Source organism: Chiloscyllium plagiosum, unplaced genomic scaffold (genome assembly GCF_037043375.1).
Source record: "Chiloscyllium plagiosum isolate Xiang-an unplaced genomic scaffold, Cpla_swu_hap1 HiC_scaffold_20, whole genome shotgun sequence".
Lineage (NCBI taxonomy): Eukaryota > Metazoa > Chordata > Chondrichthyes > Orectolobiformes > Hemiscylliidae > Chiloscyllium > Chiloscyllium plagiosum.
This window is the reverse complement of record NW_028270158.1, coordinates 24,075,738-24,094,643: the sequence shown is the minus strand read 5'-3', so window position 1 is coordinate 24,094,643 and position 18,906 is coordinate 24,075,738. Positions and strand designations below refer to the sequence as shown.

Genomic DNA, 18,906 nt, shown 5'->3' with positions numbered 1-18,906 from the left:
AGGGTGGGGCAAACAAGAAAAACTTAGACGCTGGGTGTGTAGACAAAAGTGTTCCCTTGAGTGAACTTCGGAAACTTGGAAAGTCTACACGTCGTTCTGAGAAAAGTACACACTGGTCTTTTTTTTTACAACTGTACAGTGTGTTTACTTTAATCATAATACCAAGTGTATTATTTTGAAGTAAGATTTGGTTTGTATCACTTCCAACCAGAGGAAAGGAAAATAAATTGACTGGGGGTGGGGGTGGGAAGGAAAAGTCTGCAATTTCGTGAAGGTGAGGAACCCCACCAAATTTGGCTGTTCCTGTTGAAGTGACTCATGTTGCGTTTTCAAAACTACGCCTAACACCGGGTGCGGAGACCTGGAGGCGGACTGACTCCTGTCATGAAACTATATTTAGGTGAAAAGAAAATACGCCAAATATAGAGCGACAATAAAAAACAAACAAACATGCAACTATATTAGACACATTAAGCTGTGTACTTTTTAAACAAAACTGCGGACAATACTTGGAAAGTAATAATGAATACCGCAAGACCTCTGGACAAGGCAGAAATGTGACAGGAAGATATGAAATGTTTTTGTTCACCCTCCAGTTCAGTTTCAATGGCCCTGAGCAGGAGATTGGAGCCCGAGCCGACTCTTTGCATTGATTGGATCAATGCACGAAATGCCGGCAGCAGCTCACTGTGTGATTGGGCAATCGGGCCGTCAATCACGGTCTGAGCAAACGCTTCTGAAAGGAGCTTAAAGTTCGTTTTCCTTTCACCGAGGGTGCACAATTGCTTGTTTCAAATTGGCTACTCTATACCTGCCTCTCATTGTCTTCAATTCGTGTGTAAAATCACACATTTGAAAGAAAGCCCTGCAGAGGGACACAACTGACAAGCGGGCGCGAGAGCTGCACGCACCAACCGTCCGCCCTGGATACTGCCCTCCGATTGGTGGGACGGTCATCCCGCAACCTGGAGAAGGCCGCGTTCCTACTGATCCGTTACGCCGTCCGTCAAGGCGGAGGGGTGGAGCCAAGCTGATCTCGGCGGGGATTGGGTAGCTGCCTTGAAACCGACGTTGTGATTGGGTGTGCCCACCGTCAATCAGCGGCGGGGGGGTTGGGTGGGCTCAATGGAGCGCGCTTGCGCGAGCTCTCCCTCTCTGTGTCTTTCTCGCCTTGCAGGGAGGGCCAAGATGAGAGGAATTTAAAACTTGTTTTCCAGTGCAAAGTTGGAGTCGGAGCGCGTGTTTGCGCCTCAGTCATTTAATTTCCTGAGGTGACTCGGGGACTTTCTTTTTCCAAGATGAAATCAACCCGGATGTCTTAAGGCGGGTGTTGTGCCTCCTCCTTCCCTCTCGCCTGGACATCCCAGATTGACAGAGACAAGTCGAACCTGCAGCTTTCTCAGTGCATCTTCCCTGCAATCAGATCCCGTCTCCCTCACTGCGTCTGTCCATCTCTATGTGAGCAGTAACACTCACTGAATGAGCTTTTGCATTATTTGGATTTGTTGAATAATTTCCAGTATCCGTCATGTCTCTATGTAAAGGTGAGTGCAATAATGTGAGGTTAACTTGGCTTTTTTGTTTCTCCAATTGCAAATCATTGCAGTATCTTCACATTTATTTGCCATATTTTTGCACTTTGACGTTATTATTGAATTATTCTCCCCTTCCCCTCTTCATTTATCGCTTTCTAAACTGCGTGTTTTTTAACCAATACATATAATATGCATATGTGTGTGTGTATATATACCTATTTATTTCGTGTCTTTTGCCCGTGTGCTGTAATCTGATATGTTAAATTTTCAGGCTTATCTGCCCATATATAAATTGGTTTTGATTTTTTTCGTCAGCGTCACAGGATGTTTTTGTATGATGTTGCATAAGATCTGTAGGAGGTAATAGGCATTATTCACAGGAGGTAATAGGCTTTATCTTAAAACAGAAGGAATTTAATGTAGGGGAGCTATGGAACTGGAGAATTAGAGTCTGTATTCAACAACGATATAATATAAAGAAATAAGCTCGAGGGGGGAAAATAGAAACGAGAACTTTATATATAAATCTGTAAAAATGTTGCTTGTTGCTCTAGCATCTCATCATGGGCACTGGCTGTAAAGTCGGTTGCTACTGTGCTCCATGTGTGATAAATCGGGGGAGAAGTTAAGGTCTTTCAATGGGATCATCCTGAAGTCACGCTTATTTCCTGTTGCTGCTCGCTATTTTGTGTGGATGCACTGTAGTCATGGTTGTGAGTCAGCAGTGGGACGAGTCTGTGTAATATTGCTGAATGGAGGAGGTGACTCATGGCAAACGCATGGTTACGGTCACAATGACAAAAAGGTACCTCGGGGCTTGAAAATCGACAGTAAACACGACTGTAGGTTCAGAATATTTCCCGCTGGATTAGGATCAGCGGACATGAAAGTCTAAATGTAGCACATTCAAGCCTTTTAAAAGCAGACGTCCTTGTAAGACATGTTAAGCGTGGATGTGATTTCGACAATAGTTTTCTTTTCATCTGTAGCGCAGCGTGTCAATAAACAGATCGACAAAAGTTAAGTCCTCATCATATGAAACCCCAAAACTGAGCATTCTTGTGCTTGGTTTCTGCTTGAAATACTATTATACATTATATCACTGCTACGAATTAAATGGGTCATTTACAGTTATTGCTTGTTAATGAGAAAATAGTGATTTCCTGCTCGAAGGAGGTGCAGGGGCGTAAAAGGGGTTTCCATCCGTTTCGTTGTATTGATTCTTAATGCACTTTGAGAGTCAGTGTGCAAAGTACTGCCAGTTATGAAAACAAAATACGGAAGGATGGTAAAATATCATTAAGGTGTGGGAACGTTAAGGCTGGGGAATAACACTTCGTCAGTAACGAGCACGACCCCCTGTATTCACCATTCCTGTTTGGGACTATCTGCTTCGACCTATGATGCGTCATCACCCATTTCAGACTTAAGTCACCCTGAATGAACTTGCCCTTTTTATGTTGGGCGAGGGATAATTTTGGACATTACTCATTTCTACCTTGGTTGTAGGCAAAAAAGGACCTAAGGCACCCTTTGCGGTGATAAGGTATGATGTGCCTGGAAGGCACAGTCCGGCTGTTTAAAAATAAATGGATTGGTAGTTGGGTTATCTGTGATTCTACATACCCAATGGTCACGTTTAATCAATGGACATTGTTTTCCAATACAAATAGCTGACAAAATGATCAATAGTTTAAGTTTTGTCTGAGATCAGTTTGGGATGAATATCGAAAATTCCTATACTGCCAAGTGGTTGATCTTGTCGGAGTTCAAGTATCAGTTTTACAAGCCTGGACTGTTAAAACAGTTTGGATTTGTCAAAATGCTGATTAATCAGTTTTGGCACTCTCCAATCTACACCAGTCTGAAACTTGTCTATGATAGCACAGTGCCACTATATGGCAATTCGCTGCAGTGTAATTGCAATTTCCTTAGTTCCACCTACCTCATATCTCGCCCCTCAGTTTCCAATTTCAGTTGTGTGTCATCCTCCCAAAATGCGCTCGAGTAGCACCAACAGGTAGGAAATTGTCAAAATGTCACTGGTAAAATACTGATCTAAATGCCACTCTCCCTGCTAGGGGCTGTTCTGTGACATGATGAGGACGAGACCGAGCTCAAACATCAGTTCAGTTCGGGAATTCTTAACAGACTGTGTTGTCTTCCTTTGACAATCTTTCCTAAGCTTGGCTTGATGCATCTTTGCGTGAGAGGATACGATTTTGGATTTCAAAACGAATGCATCTTCGTCCCCTCGAAAGGCGACCATATTTGAAAGCAATTCTATCGGATGTATACATGAATTCCCTCACCGCGATTTTACCTCGTTCCTTTCCTGCAATCATCCTGTTATGTTGCTGTAAACCATTTAATGCCTCACTGCAGGCGTCACTTTTGATGTTTGAGCCCATAGCGTCAGTAACTAAGCGATTCCAATATGACAAGTCCATAGCTAGTCAGACATTTGCAGTCTGATATGTAGACATGTGCAATTTTCAGAAGCACTGCTCGGGAGCTGGAGCCCAATAATTTTTTTACATCCTTGCTATTTATATCAGAAAATTTACGAGTTTCTGGAGAGAGTTTATTTGAGGCGATTGTGACACAAATGGGACTTTGCAATAACCGAGTTGATCTTTTCAAGGGTTGGATATTGTCTTTGCAGTCATTTGGGGCAGCTCAGTGGTTAGCATTCCTGATGAAGGGCTTTTGCCCGAAACGTTGATTTTCCTGCTCCTCCGATGCTGCCGACCTGCTGTGCTTTTTCCAGCACCACGCTCTCGATTCCAACCTCCAGCATCTGCAGTCCTCACAGCACCAGGGACGTGGGTTCGATTCTGGCCTCATGCGACTGTCTGTGTGGAGTTTGCATATTCTTCCCGTGACTGCGTGGGTTTGCTCCGGTTTCCTCCCACAGTCCAAAGATATGCAGGTTAGGTGAATTGGCCGTGTTAAATTGCCCATAGTGCTCAAGGATGCAAAGATTAGGTACATTAGTTAGGGGTAAATGTACAATAATAGGGTATGGGCCTGGATGGGTTACTCTTCGGAGGGTTGGTGTAGACGTGTTGGGCCGAATGGCGCGTTTCATCACTATGATAATTATGTGATTTATTTTTGTCACTGAACCAGATGCAGCGAAAAGTCTTATATTGCATAGTAACCAGACAGATCAAACACTGATGTACTTATTTAAGGTAATAGAACTGAATGCAGAATATAGTGTTACTACCACAGAGAAGGTGCAGAGAAAGATGAACTCGTATATTAGAAGTCCATTATAAGTCTGATAACAGTGGGGAAGAACCTGTTCTTAAATCTGTTGGTACGTTTTCAAACTTTTGTATCTTCTGCCAGATGGAAGAGAGTATAATTGGGGTGGGAACGGTCTTTGATTATGTTGGCTGCTTTTGTGAGACAGCGGGAAGTGTAGACAGTCAGTGGAAGGACGGAAGGTTTTCCTAATAGACTAGGTTGTGTTCACAACTTGTAATTTGTTGTTGACTTGAGCAGAGCAGTTGCCATACACAGGATGCTTTCTGTGACGCATCTATAAACATTGGAATGAGTCTTTGTGGACATGCTGAATTTCTTTAGCCTTCTGAGGAATTAGGGGCATTGGTGTGCTTTCTTGCGTGTAGTGTTGACATGTATGGAGCAGGACAGACTGTTAGTGATATCTAGGAACTTGAAGCTCTCTACCTTCACCTCAACATCGTTGATACAGACAGGGGCAGATTCCCCACTCTGTCTCTTGAAGTTGATAACCAGATTTTTCATTTTGCTTGCGCTGAGAGAGAGATTGTTGTCTACACCATGCCATTATGCTCTCTGTTTTTCCTGCATTGTCTCTTAATTGTTTGACATTCAATCCACTATGATAGTATCATTAGCAAATTGTAAATGGAGTTAGAGCTGAACTGAATTGTTGTGAGTGTATAAGGGGCTGAATATGCAGCTTTGCGGGGCACTGGTGTTGAAGATTATTATGTCCTATCCTTCCTGACTGCGGTCTGTGGGTCAGGATGTCGAGGATTCAGTTGCATTGGGGGGAGCAGAGTCCTAGGTCATGGAGTTTGGAGATGAGTTTAGTTGGCATTATGTTGTTGAAGACAGAGCTAAAGTCAATAAAAAGGGGTCTGACAGCGATATCCTTCTTATCCAGGAATGATTGTAGGGTCAGCAAGATGGTATGTGCTGTGAACCTGTTGTGATGGGAGACAAATTGGAGCAGATCAAGGTAGTCGGGGAGGATGGAGTTAAGTGCCATTACTATCCTGTTGGAGTACTTCAAAATTATGGATATTAGAGCTGCCAGGCAGTCGTCATTAAGGCATGTTGCCTGATCTTTCTTTGGCACCAGGATGATGGTGGTCTTCTTGAAGCAGGTGGGAACCTCCCATCGTATTAAGGGGAGGTTAAAGATGTCTGTAAATACTCCTGCCAGCTTGTCCTTGCAGGATTTGAGTGCACAGCAGGAGACTCCATCAGGGCCAGTTGTTTTCCATAGGTTCGCTGTCAAGAAGGCCGACCTGACATCTCCCCAGTGGTGACTGTGGGTACAGGTGCACCCAAAGCTGTTGGTGCAGGTGACATCATTTCAATGACCTTCTATTCAAAATGAGCAGAGGATGGATTGATCTCATTGGGGAGGGATGCATTATTGTCAGCGATTCTACTCGACTTCACATTATATAATGTGAGCTTTGCTACAGTCGACGTGTTCTTGTGTGGTTAGTCAGGGAGTCTAGTTTAGTTTGGTATTGTCTCTTGGCATCCCTGATGGATTTATGAAGGTTGTACCTAGATTTCCTATATAGGTCACGGTCACCCGACTAGAACACCTCAGACGTGAACTTTAGTAGGGAGTGGATCTTCTGGTTCATCAATGGTTTCTCATCGGGGAACACTCAAATTAATTTCTTTGGCACGCAGTCCTCTACACACTTACTGATGAAGTCTGCCATACTCATTTAGGTTGGCCACTGAGTTCTTGAATATGGTCATGACTCAGTGATTTCACTGTCACCTCTGAGACAGAAACTGGAAGGTTGAAATCTCACTCCAGATACCTGAGCAGACAATAAGGAAGATACTCCAGTCTAGTACTGAGGAAGGATTGCGCACCCAGATGTGCTGTCTATTCAATATGACATTCAAAAGCAGCACCTTCTACATTCAGGATATATTAAAAAAAACTTTGAAGAAGAACAAGGTCGATTTATTTTCCCTGACATATTGCAAATATTTATCCCTCAGCCATGATCAATAAATACAGTATGTCTAGTAAGTTTCACTTTGCAGTTGGTTAGCACTTGCGATTGGGAAAATCTGACCAACGCATTTCCTCCATTATAACAGTGATCAGGCTTTCATTCCGACTGCAAAAGAGCCTCGAGTCATTCTGAAATCGTGAAAGATGCTACATAAATCTAATTTCTTTCTTTCCAGATACTGTAACTAGCAGTGCGGAGAGAATTAAATCACTGTATCATTGTGGAGTAAGGTCAGCTGTCTAAGCACAGGTCTGGGATGGAGTCTCGTTGCATCCTGTTCTATAAAGCTGAATGTCACATTGAACCATGAAGTAGAGATTTAAGTTTTAAAAACACGCATTTTCTATTGAGTTGTCTGTGAACCTGCTGTCTGTTCAGCCTTCCAGAATTTAACATGATGGTTGTAGAATAGGATGTAAATTTGCTTTATTTCTTTGAGAGAAAAACATTTCACTGCTGTCAGAATTGTATTCTTAATGTTCGAGCACTCATGTTGCCAGGCAACAGAATTTAGCTCCAACAGCCACAATTTCGGCTGCAAGTTCATACAAGTGTTGGCCATTTACAATGTGCATCTATTACTCTCAAAGTTGGTCTTTAAGTGATTAAGGATGATTTAACACTTTCTGGTTGTGGATGGTTTGGAATTAAAACTGAGATAACGTGGCAGTGAGTCGGTAAAATGGCTCCAACTCGCTGATTTCTATATGCAATTTCAACGCATTCGTCCGCATAAAACAATCCACCGGGAGAGGTAATTTGGCCTTTTCCCATATGTTAACTGACAATAACATACTTTTTGTCCATGCGTTTCCGGGCATCTTGGAACTCACATGAAAATTCCAAGAAACCCTGTGCCAATTAAGGAAACTGAAGACATGCCAAGGAAATATGCTGATAAGTACTGAAGTAACATAGCGGCTCCCTTGCATGCAGCACTTTCTCCTGAGAGGAAACCTTGATAATCTTTGAGGTTTGTGCATCTGATTTGCATTTTGGAGCTCTGCTGTTTCAAATCAGTACAGATGCCATTTATGTTGTGTGCCTTTAGACCTTGTGAGCAGCAAAAAGACCATCACAAACAACAGCTGCTGCCTGCTCCTCCCACACCAACAGCTTCAAATGAGACAGAGGATCAAGGAGAGATTCAGCCTATAAAATGTCATATGCAGTATACAGAATTGGCAGGCATGAATAAACATTCTTCACATGTGCGAACAATAGTGTCTTAGAAAGCTCAGGGTTTCATGTCAAATGGTGTCCGACATTTGTAGTCATTGGAATAAAGCCTGATGCCAAGTGAAATTGAGGGCCATGTCGAAGTCATTGTCTTCCTTAACGTTTTTGTCTTTGGCTCATTCCAGAGATTTAAGACATTTTAAAGATTACCCAGTCAACAATATTTAAATACTTGGACATCTGACTGAAGGCTTGTTTACAAGGCAGGCAATTATGTCAACTTTGCCTGCATTGACACGAGTCAGAATAGGTATCCCCCCCCCCCACCCCAGGCTTTTAGCTATAACTTATCATAATTGCCAGGCTTCATTGACTGTTCGCATTTGGAAATTAAGTATCTCTCGGTCACCCAGCAGTATTCATCATCTGCAAGGGTTCAACATCAAAATGCTGTTGTTGCACAACCACAAAAAGATGTTTATACATGTGCCTGGGCAGCTGCCATGAGACTTCCATCCTGCAGCAGTCCACTCTCTCTAATCTCATTGTACCTTGAAGCAGAGCTGTAGAATAATGATGATATGCTGTGCTCTGTAAAAGGAGGGGAAACAGAATGCAGAGCAAATGCAGTCTATCTTTCCACACATTTGAGCAATCACACCATTCCACCCTTGCCATTGACAATAGCTCAAAACCTGAAGTATTTCTAGTTGTTTTTAAGTTGCCTTTTCAAAATTTTCCTTTTTAAAAAGAGGATTGCTACAGAAATAAAAACTGTGGATATAAATTCAGTGACTGTCTGGTGAAGTCCTATATGAAGTCCGTGGAATATCATACCTGCAAAGTGTCAGGGCAACTTCTAAAAGGGAAATATTAAACAAGATAGATAACAAATGGCACTGACTAACATTATCCCCACCCCAATAGACAGTCACCTCTTGCAGATATGTCTGCTTTACCCTTGAGGAATGTACATACAAATGGTTTAAAAACTGACTGCAACACTAGTTTGTGTATTATTGCCTGCATGTCCTGTTAGGAGAAAGTAGGACTGCAGATGCTGGAGAGTCAGAGTCAAAAAGTGTGGTGCTGAAAAAATACAGCAGGGCAGGAAGCATTCGAGGAGCAGGAGAATCAACATTTCAGGCATAAGCCTTCATTCTTGATGAAGCTCCTGCTCCTCTGATGCTGCCTGACCTGCTGTGCTTTTCCAGCGCTGCACGTTTTGACACTGCACGCCCTATTATGGACTGGAGTGCTCAGGGCTATAGCTTTGAGAACAGACATTTTAAACAGGTGCAATAAAGGAAAAAAAACTCACTCTGAATTAAGTCATTGTTGAAAAAAATAAGAATTTCCTCTGCTTTCTTCCCACAGATGCTTCCACATTTGCTGACTTTCTCCAGCAATTTCTGTTTTTGTTTAAGAATTTCTACCAACGTACCTTGAAACTGATTGCTCACAGCCAACACAAATGCTCCTGGTGCCATCCAATAATGGCTGGAACATTGAATTATTCATGAAATTCAAATAAGACTAAGACAGATCTAATTTAAATTTTATCCTTCTGGACCCACCTCTTATTTCTACTAATCATTTTAAAATTAACTTTGTTGCTACCAATCAGGAGGCAGGTGAATAACTAAGAAGAGCTTGTTCATTCCCCCTCATCCAGGAGCTTAGGTGTTATGTCCGGAACACTAACAAATCAGGGAATTTACCTGGGAAGTGGAGCCTTGTGCTGCAAATTAATGCGACAGATGAAATAAGTGAATTACAGTTAGTAAATTGTCAGTTTGAAACCAATTCTTTGAAAGAAAAACCTGCAAAAGGCTTTTTGAGTTTGCAGTGCCACAGTATAGAAATATCTGCATCTGATACTGCAGGTTCATAGAATGTAGCAAGGTCCTTCCCGAACCTGCTGAGTGGTGGGAAAGCCCAAATATACAATGAAACCTGCATTTATTAATCACTTATTGGTTTTGTGGAACCATTCAGTAAGGTGTTTGTGAACTGCATGGGACTTGTACCCATAAAGAAAGCAGGCTGTCATAAATCTTTAATATCAAGGATGTGGCTACCCATCTCCTCAGAGTGCTCTCTTGAGAACTATATCTGCCAAGGTAATTGTGAGGGAATTACCCTATTGCATCTCCCAGTATGGTATGTCCATAAGGATCCAAACACAGCTGAGCTCAAATTGCATGTCTAAAATTATTTAAGGAGTCAAGGATAACCTCAGTGCAAGTCTTCAACGTTTACCCACTGTCACATGGGGTGTGAAGTACCCTAAAAACAATGATCAAGGGATACTGCCATGAATAACCCCATGATGTTTGTTCACCACCAGGTACTCACCCAATGGGTTTTACTCCATTTGAATTAGCTTATGGGCATCAAATGTAGTGGCCTCTGAAACTCCTTAAGGAGATGTTTTAAAACAAAAGTGAAAGTTTCCACGTTAGAATGCAAAGCAGAATTTTGAGAGTAAGTCTTGTCTATGAAGTGGCCTAAAAGCACTTGAAGATCTCCTGAACAGTAATGAATCAGAAGACAAACAAAGATGCCAGGCCTGAATCTTTCATCTAGGACATGATGGGTTAGTGCTTCTCTCCATATCAGACAACTCATTGACTGCCCATTCCAGTGGCCAAAACATTTTAGCCAAGAAACATGGGGAAGTGAATTATCTGATAGAGACCTTACATTAAGTGGGGGGTAAAAAGTTTGTGTCATGTCACCATGATAAAGCATTAATATCACTGAGAAGGGGACAAACAGGTAAAAGTCCATCCCATTGCCACTAACCTCAAGGATGAGTGTGGCCAGGGGATAAACTGGAGTAAGGTGTAGGTGAGGTCCATATTGAGCCCGTGATATTTGGCTAACTAATATGGAAGTACTGATAAACATAGACTCCTTAGTCACCCAACTAAGTATAGAACAGCAGACAGACTTAATGAGGGGCTGGACACTTGTTTCAAGAGCTTATGAGAGACATGCCAGGCTGCACAACCATAGCTCCATATAATATTAGCAAGTCCTGTCCCAAAGGCAATATCCTGACCAGTTAGGTCCCAAACAGCTGGCCCAGGTTGAGGAGAATATTAACTACATCCTGGAGCAACAACCAATGGAGCATAGTAGCAGTAGCTGGAGCACTGCAGTTGTACTTTTGCCCAAGCTGAATGATTCCACAAGTTTCTGCATTGACTACCAAATGGTTAATGCATTGGCTAAAGCTGACTTTTACCCGATATCTGACTGGAAGATTGTTTAGATGGGTAGGTAAAGCAGCTGACATAGATTTACTCAAGGTGTACTGGCGTGTTCCCTTAACTGCCGGCAGGAAGAAACTCCAATACACACCACCGACAGGTGGTAAGAGTGGGAGAAGGGCATAGGTTGAGGGTGAGAGTGGAACGACATAAAAGGGACCTAAGAGGCAACTTTTTTCATGCAGAGGTTAGTGTGTGTATGGAATGAGCTGTCAGAGGAAGTGGTGGAGGCTAGTACAGTTATAGCATTTAAAAGGCATCTGAATGGATATATGAAAAGAAAGGTTTAGTGCTGGCAAATGTAATGTAATGTAAACTCTTCTTTCAGTGATACAATAAAGCTAGTGACAATTGCAAGGTGATTTTTAGTTTGGAATCAATGTAACATTCTCTTGTATGAGTGTGAATAGTGTCTCCTACTACTTCAGCAACATGGCTACAACTTCTGTCAAGCAAATTTTACAAAATACCCGAGCACCCTAGGGACTTTTCAAACCAACTTTTCTACCTTTTCGATAAAGTGCACATCTTGTTAGTTGTGAAAATTAACCTGCATTTCTATTCAGAGTTGTGATTTCCCTCACTATTTGGCAGTTGTAAATTAGATCTGTCCTGCTGTAAGCAGCATGTGAGTGACCTGTTTGAAATTGCACAAAGTAGTTAATGCAAGTTGCTGGTCCTGATTTTTTTCCGACCCTTCCTTTTTCATTATATAGTTATCCATTGCTTAGCCCCTATCTTTTCTGGCACATCACAGAAGCATGCTGTGTGAGAGATTATAAACCTGACTTGCTATTTTAAACCAACTGACTTCCATGAAAAAGTTCTAGTACTTTCCTTTGAAAATTCTGAAACAAAGGTTTGGGTCAGGAACCTCTAACTTGTGAAACTGCACTGTATGGAGAATAGATGTTGGAAATTTAAATTAGCTGTCACTTAGAGTCATACAGCCACAGAGATATACAACATGGAAACAGACCCTTTGGTCCGATTCTTCCATGTCGACCAGATATCCTAAATAAGTCTAGTCCCATTTGCCAACATTTGGCCCAAAATCCTCTGAACCCTTCCTATTATATACCCATCCAGATGCCATTTAATGTTGTAATTGTAACAGCCTCCACCATTTCCTCTAGCAGCTCATTCCATACATATACCACCCTCTGTACAAAAAAGTTGTCCCTTAGATCCCTTGAAGATCTTTTCCCTCTCACCTTAAACTTATGCTCTCTAGTTTTGGATTACATTAGTATCTTTGAAACTATGGGGTGCATATGATAAATTGGCTATGAGCTATCCCTCTCCCTGCTATTCCTGAACCAACATTTCAGGTTAGACAATTCAAAACTGGAGGTGTGAAGAAAACCTTCAAGAAAATAAAACTAAGGCAGAAAATGGTAGAAATACACAAAGGTAACATGTTAATATTTTCATTAGATCTTTCACCAAAACCGTTTGTTTAAAGACTATTGCCTAAAATGTGAATCATCTTTCTTTTTAACTAACCAATGCATGACTGATACTTCTTGATTCCAGCAAAAACCTGGAACTATTTTGGTACTAGTCAGTCTTGATGAAAGGTTCTGACCTGAAACATCGACTTCTCTCCTCATCCCCTGCTTGACCTGCTGTGTTTTTCCAGCTCCACTCCTTATCCACTATTTTGGTTGAGCCAAGGTGTTTGATCCCTTTCCAATAAGGTTTGAGGCTGTCCTCTGTAATAAACATTGGAAAAACCTTGGTAGTAATGGGCTAAATATTTGGACATTTGAATTGTTGGTCTATAATTCATTTATCAAAACAAAATAACTATAATGGGCCTTCTACTTAAGATTCCAGGTGGAATTTTCCTAGCCTGGAGGGGGTGGATCCAGAGGTAGGATTGGGATTTAATCAGATGGGATGGTGGCTGCCATCTTCCCATCTTTGTTCAAATTCAGTTCTGCATCGGAAGGCTCAAGCTCTATCTTTCCACCCAATGGTCAATTGAGGTCATTAAGTGGTTAATTATTTTTACTTTATTGGAACATAAGAACATTTGAAACAGGGGCAGGAACAGGCAATTCAACCCCTTGAGCCAGCTCTGCTATTTGATACAGTCAAGGCTGATCTCATCTCAGCCTCAACACCAATCACTTGTCCACTCTCCATAACCCTTTAGTCCATTACTAATTAAAAATCTGTCTATCTGCTCCTTAAATTTACTCAATGTCCCAGCACAACTGCACTCTGGGGTAGTGAATTCCAGAGATTCACAATTGTTGAGAGAAGTTATTTCTCCTCATCTTTGTTTTAAGTCTGTTACTCCTAATCCTAAAGCTATGATCTTTCATTCCAGATTGCTGCATGTGAGGAAACTTCCTTTTTGTGTCTACTTTGTCAATCCCTTTCATATTTCAATTACATTTCCTCTTACATTCTTCTAAACATGAGATAGGATAGGTCTAAACTGCTCAATCTCTCCTCATAATCTCTTTCGGAGGTTAGAAATATTTCATGCAAGGTAAGAATTTGTTGGTTATCTTCGATTTTTCTTAAACGGAGTTCCTTTTGAATATTTATTAGGTGTCATAGCAGAGATATTTGTATTATCTACAGCCATAGGTGAAGTGCTGGAGGACTGGAGGGTGGCTAATGTTGAGCCTTTATTTAAGAAAGGGTGTAAGGAGAAGCCTGGGAATTATAGACCGGTGAGCCTGACATCAGCGGTGGGCAAGTTATTGGAGGCGATTCTGAGAGATAGGATTTACGTGCATTTGGAGAGGCAAGAACTGATTAGGGATAGTCAGCATGGCTTAATGCATGGGAAATTGTATCTCACAAACTTGAGCTTTTTTGAGGACGTAACCAAAAGGATTGATGAAGTCAAAGCAGTAGATGTTGTCTACATGGACTTTAGTGTAGCCTCTGACAAGGTTTTGTATGGTAGTCTCATTAATAAAGTTAGATCATGTGGAATTCAGGGAGACCTTGCCAACTGGATTCAAAATTGGCAGTAGGAAGCAGTGATGGTGGAGAGTTGTTTTTCAGATTTGAGGCTTGTGACCAGCAGTGTTCCACAGGGATCAGTGCTAGAGTCAGTGCAGGGATCACAGTTGTTTATGATTCATATAAATGATTTGGATGAGTATTTAGGACGCATGCTTAGTACTTTTGCAGATGACACCAAAATTGGTGGTATAGTCGACAGTGAAGAAGGTTATCTAAGAATCCAAAGGGATTTTTATCAATTGGAGCAATGGGCTGAGGATTGGCAGATGGAGTTTAATTTAGATAAATGTGAGGTATTGCATTTCGGTAAAATGAACAAGGGCAGAACTTGTACAAGTCGTTCTGCTACAATGATCGTTTCGTTAATGTAAATTTGCTGTAATGCAATTGACGAATTGGTGATACCTTTAAAATGTGTGTTGGCTATAACGCGATTACATCGGCAACACTTTAAGCACAGTTTCTAAAGCGCGATTTTTCTATCATGCAGGATTACTCAAGAATGCAACCATTGTGTTGTAGAAGAATGACTATGGTAGGGTCTTGGGTAGTGTTATCAAACAGAGAGACTTAGGGGTTCAGGTAATTAGTTCTTTGAAAGTTGTGTCACAGTTAGACAGGGTGGTTAAGAAGGCATTTAGTACACTTGCCTTCATTGCTCAGACTATTGAGTATAGGAGTTGGGATGGCATGTTGAGGTTGTATGGGAGGTTGGTGAGGCCACTTTTTGAGTATTGTGAGGAGTTCTGGTTGCCCTGCTATAAAAAAGGATACAATTACATCTGAGGGGATTCAGAAAAGATTTACCAGGATGTTACCAGGACTGGAGGGTTATGCAGAGAGGCTAGATAGGCTGGGACATTTTTCACTGGATCATAGGAGATTGAGGGTTGACCTTATAGAGGTTTATAAAATCATGGATAAGGTGAATGGCAAACATCTTTTCTCTTGGGCAGGAGAGTTCAAAACTAGGGGGCATGTTTTTCAGGTGAGAGGAGGAAGATTTAAAAGGGACCTGAGGGGCAACTTATTCACACAGGGCAGTTCATCTGTGGAATGAACTGCCATTGAAAGTGCAGTTACAATATTTAAAAGGCATTTTGACAGATACAAGGAGAAGAAAAGTTTGCAGGGCTATGGGCCAAATGCAGGTAAGCAGAACTTGTTTAGTTTGGGAGACTTGGTCGGCATGGATGAGTTGAACTGAAGGGTCTGTTGTTGTGCTGTATGACACTATGGCAATTAAGATTCACTGACCTTACTATGTATCTCAAACACATGTAGGCCATTCCAGGTAAGGATGGCAGATTTCCAACCAGATTTTTATAAAAAATTAAATGAGTTTTTATTAATTGAATTTAAATCCTATCAGCTGCCATGGTGGGATTTGAACCCATGTTCTCCAGATTACTAGTGACATTACACCACCATCTCCACCAATTAGTGACCATTCAAGGGCCTCATACTGCCTCTTCACTTTTTTTTAGCTCCAGGCAGGATGGGAAAGAGTCCACCCATTTGACTGCTTAGTCATTGTGGGCAGGTTTTCATTTGGAATGGAAGGAGTGGCTGCTCGATCTCTACTATTTTGTGTATATTTGAGAGATTGAACATTGGGCAGATAGATGACCACAGAGATCAGCACCTCTATCTTAGTTTCTAACCTCTCTTCCCAGTCTGAGAGAGACCCCTGCCTTCAGCAAAACATACCTCTGCTAGGGCAAGCATCATACTAGAAGCTCAGAAAAGTTGTCACGCATGCGTGCAAACACACATCCACAATAAGAACCTAAAGAACTGCGATTGCTGTAAATCAGAAATAGCTGGAAATGCTCAGCAGGGCTGGCAGCAATTGTGAAGAGAAGTCAGAGTTAACATTTCGGGTCAAGTGACCCTTCCTCGTGTGTTGTCCTGCCACCAGCCATGGCTTCCACCACAGCATTATTGCATTCTGGAGCTGTAGGTGTCTGATTCGCCAGCAGCTTTTGGTGGCCAGGATGTTGTCCCCCTGGGACCTAATAATACTAGATAGCTTGTCAGCCAGCAATCAGCTGCCTGAAAGCCAGAAAACCTGGTGACATCTTGACAGGCTGAAAGTTTCTCTCCTGCAATCTCTTCTGCTTTTGGAATGACTGATGTGGAAAAATAATACTCTCAGTTTGTAAAAGCAGTATTTAGCTGGATCTATGTTTAACTAGTGAAAATAGGAAGGCAGATTATTATTTCAATGGCTGTAAATTGAGACTGGGGAACGTTCAACGAGACCCATCACTAAAAGTAAGCGTGCAGGTGTAGCAGGCAGTAAAAAGGCAAACTGTACGTTGGTCTTCATTATGAGAGGATTCAAGTACATGAACAAGGATATCTTGCTACAGTTATACAGGGCATTGGTGAGGCCCCACCTAGAATATTGTGTGCAGTTTTGATCTCCTTTATCGGCGGAAGGATATTCTTCCTATAGAGAGAGTGCAATGAAGATTTACCAGTTTGATTCCTGAGATGATGGTTCTGACGTATGAGCAGAGATCCAGTCAGTTAGGATTGTATTCACTGGAGTTTAGAAGAATGAAAGGTTATCTCATAGAAATCTATAAAGTTCTAATAGGATTAGACAGGATAGATGCAAGAAGGATGTTCCCAATGGTAGGGGAGTCCAGAACAACTGTACTCAGGACAACAATTACAGGAAACAGGGTAAGTATTTTAGGACTGAAATGAGAACTTTCTTCACCCAGAGAGGGGTGAGTCTATGAAGTTCAGTATGACAGTGTGGTTGAGGCCAAAACGTTATGTGTTTTCAAGACGGAGATAGGTATAGCTCTTGTGGCCAAAGGGAACAAGGGATATGGTGGAAGGGAGAGATTAGGGTATTTCTCAATGGTTGCTGAAAATGTGTTGCTGGAAAAGCGCAGCAGGTCAGGCAGCATCCAGGGAACAGGGGAATCGACATTTCGGGCATAAGCCCTTCTTCAGGAATCCTGAAGAAGGGCTTATGCCCGAAACGTCGATTCTCCTGTTCCCTGGATGCTGCCTGACCTGCTGCGCTTTTCCAGCAACACATTTTCAGCTCTGATCTCCAGCATCTGCAGGCCTCACTTTCTATTTCTCAATGGTTACCCATGATCATAATGATTGGTGGAGCAGGCATGAAGGGTCAAATGCCCAACTCCTATCTTCTATGTTTCTATAATCATTATCGACCAGAAAGTCCCAATATAGATTGTCCCATTGTGCTGGCTGGGTAGCAGAAGGAACGTTGCAGTTCTGCAACTCGGTTTCTGATTCCCACTTCCTATTGCTTTGCAGTGACCTGTTTTCAACTGTTCCAGGAAAGCTGGTCAAAGGTAGGATTGATGTAGGCTTTGGGGCTGGTGACTAACATGCAGAGGATTTCTATCTAAACCAGCATGAAGAATTAACATTTAGACAACCCACTGGGGAATGCAAACATCAGCAGAAATTATGCTTTCACTAAAGAAAGTAGGAAAAGTATCCCTTGCACAACAAGATATACTTTAAGGTTATGTATGTGAACAGTCAGATTGACACATGTAAGCAAGACAAATTTTAGATAAAGTAGGTTGAGGTCAACAGGATGTGTTGTACAGTAATTTTTAAAAAATCCTACACATATGGACTGTAAGCATCTGCTTCCTGTTAACAGGAGATGATGATCTCCATTTCCTTGAGATTTTTATAGATTTAGTTAATCTATTAAAAAGGTCTCCTGTTGAAATTCCTCTACCTGTCCTAATCTATTTTCACCTTTATTTGTATGTGAAAGCATCGAGTCCATGAGAGGGGAATGCTGGGCGGACAGCTGTTGGAACTTTCTGTTCCAGTTGTGTATATTTTTAGTTTGGTGAAAATTTGATGAGTAATTTACTGACGTCAGGGTTGTGATTTTCTAGTTCTGAAGAAGCCATATTTGACTCAAAACAGTAACTCTTTTTCTCCATAGCTGTTACCAGACCAGCTGAATATTCCGAGCATTTCCTGTTCTTCTTTGTGATTATCTCTTTGTGGTGACTCAGACTGGGGCTATTGGAACATAACATATATGTTGATGTTCGCGGCAACACTTAAATAATGATAGGCTTGTATGTTCCTCCTGCTATCCCGCTGTTCCCATAACAGTCTTGCGGCTTCCCTCAAATTCCCAATATGTTCTATTGCAGAGTCTTCCTTTTCTTCAATCCCCAAAATGATTTCAACATAATGACTCCATCTAGGATCTTTAGTTCTCTGAATTACATTTTTTGATCCACAAGAAGCATTGCACTGTAGAGTCATACAGGACAGAAGGTGGGAAAAAGTTTGAGAGATAGTTGAGTCTCCTCCCCTGCAGCTTCTAGTACCTTAGCCAAGTCACTGTCATTTCATGACAATTTTTGTAGGAAGCCTTTTACTTTGGAGAGTATTACAACATACCTTGTTCTAGTGTGATATTCTCATACCTTGTGGCTTATGATCCTGGATAAGAACAGGTCTTTTTAAAAAATTCTCCATTTTTCACTCTACACCATTCCCCCGCCGCCGCCAAACATCCATTCTCCTCAGAAGGGTAAATCGGCGATGTGTCCTTTTATGTCTACTATTTTGTTGTCTTGGAAACTGAAATCCTTAAATATGATCCAGAGTTAGATG

The 18,906-nt window shown here is 41.7% G+C and overlaps 1 protein-coding gene across 1 annotated transcript in view; it reads left to right on the top strand.

Annotated features, from left to right (window-relative positions):
* Positions 1-1,162: 1,162 nt before the first annotated feature.
* The window catches only part of LOC122560779 (dual specificity mitogen-activated protein kinase kinase 6-like), a 131,611-nt gene continuing 113,867 nt past the window's right edge, over positions 1,163-18,906 (top strand). Inside the window, exon 1 of the mRNA XM_043711860.2 lies at positions 1,163-1,544. Coding sequence (XP_043567795.1) covers positions 1,529-1,544 — 16 coding nt within the window. The 5' untranslated portion in view covers positions 1,163-1,528. The remainder of the gene's footprint in view (positions 1,545-18,906) is intronic.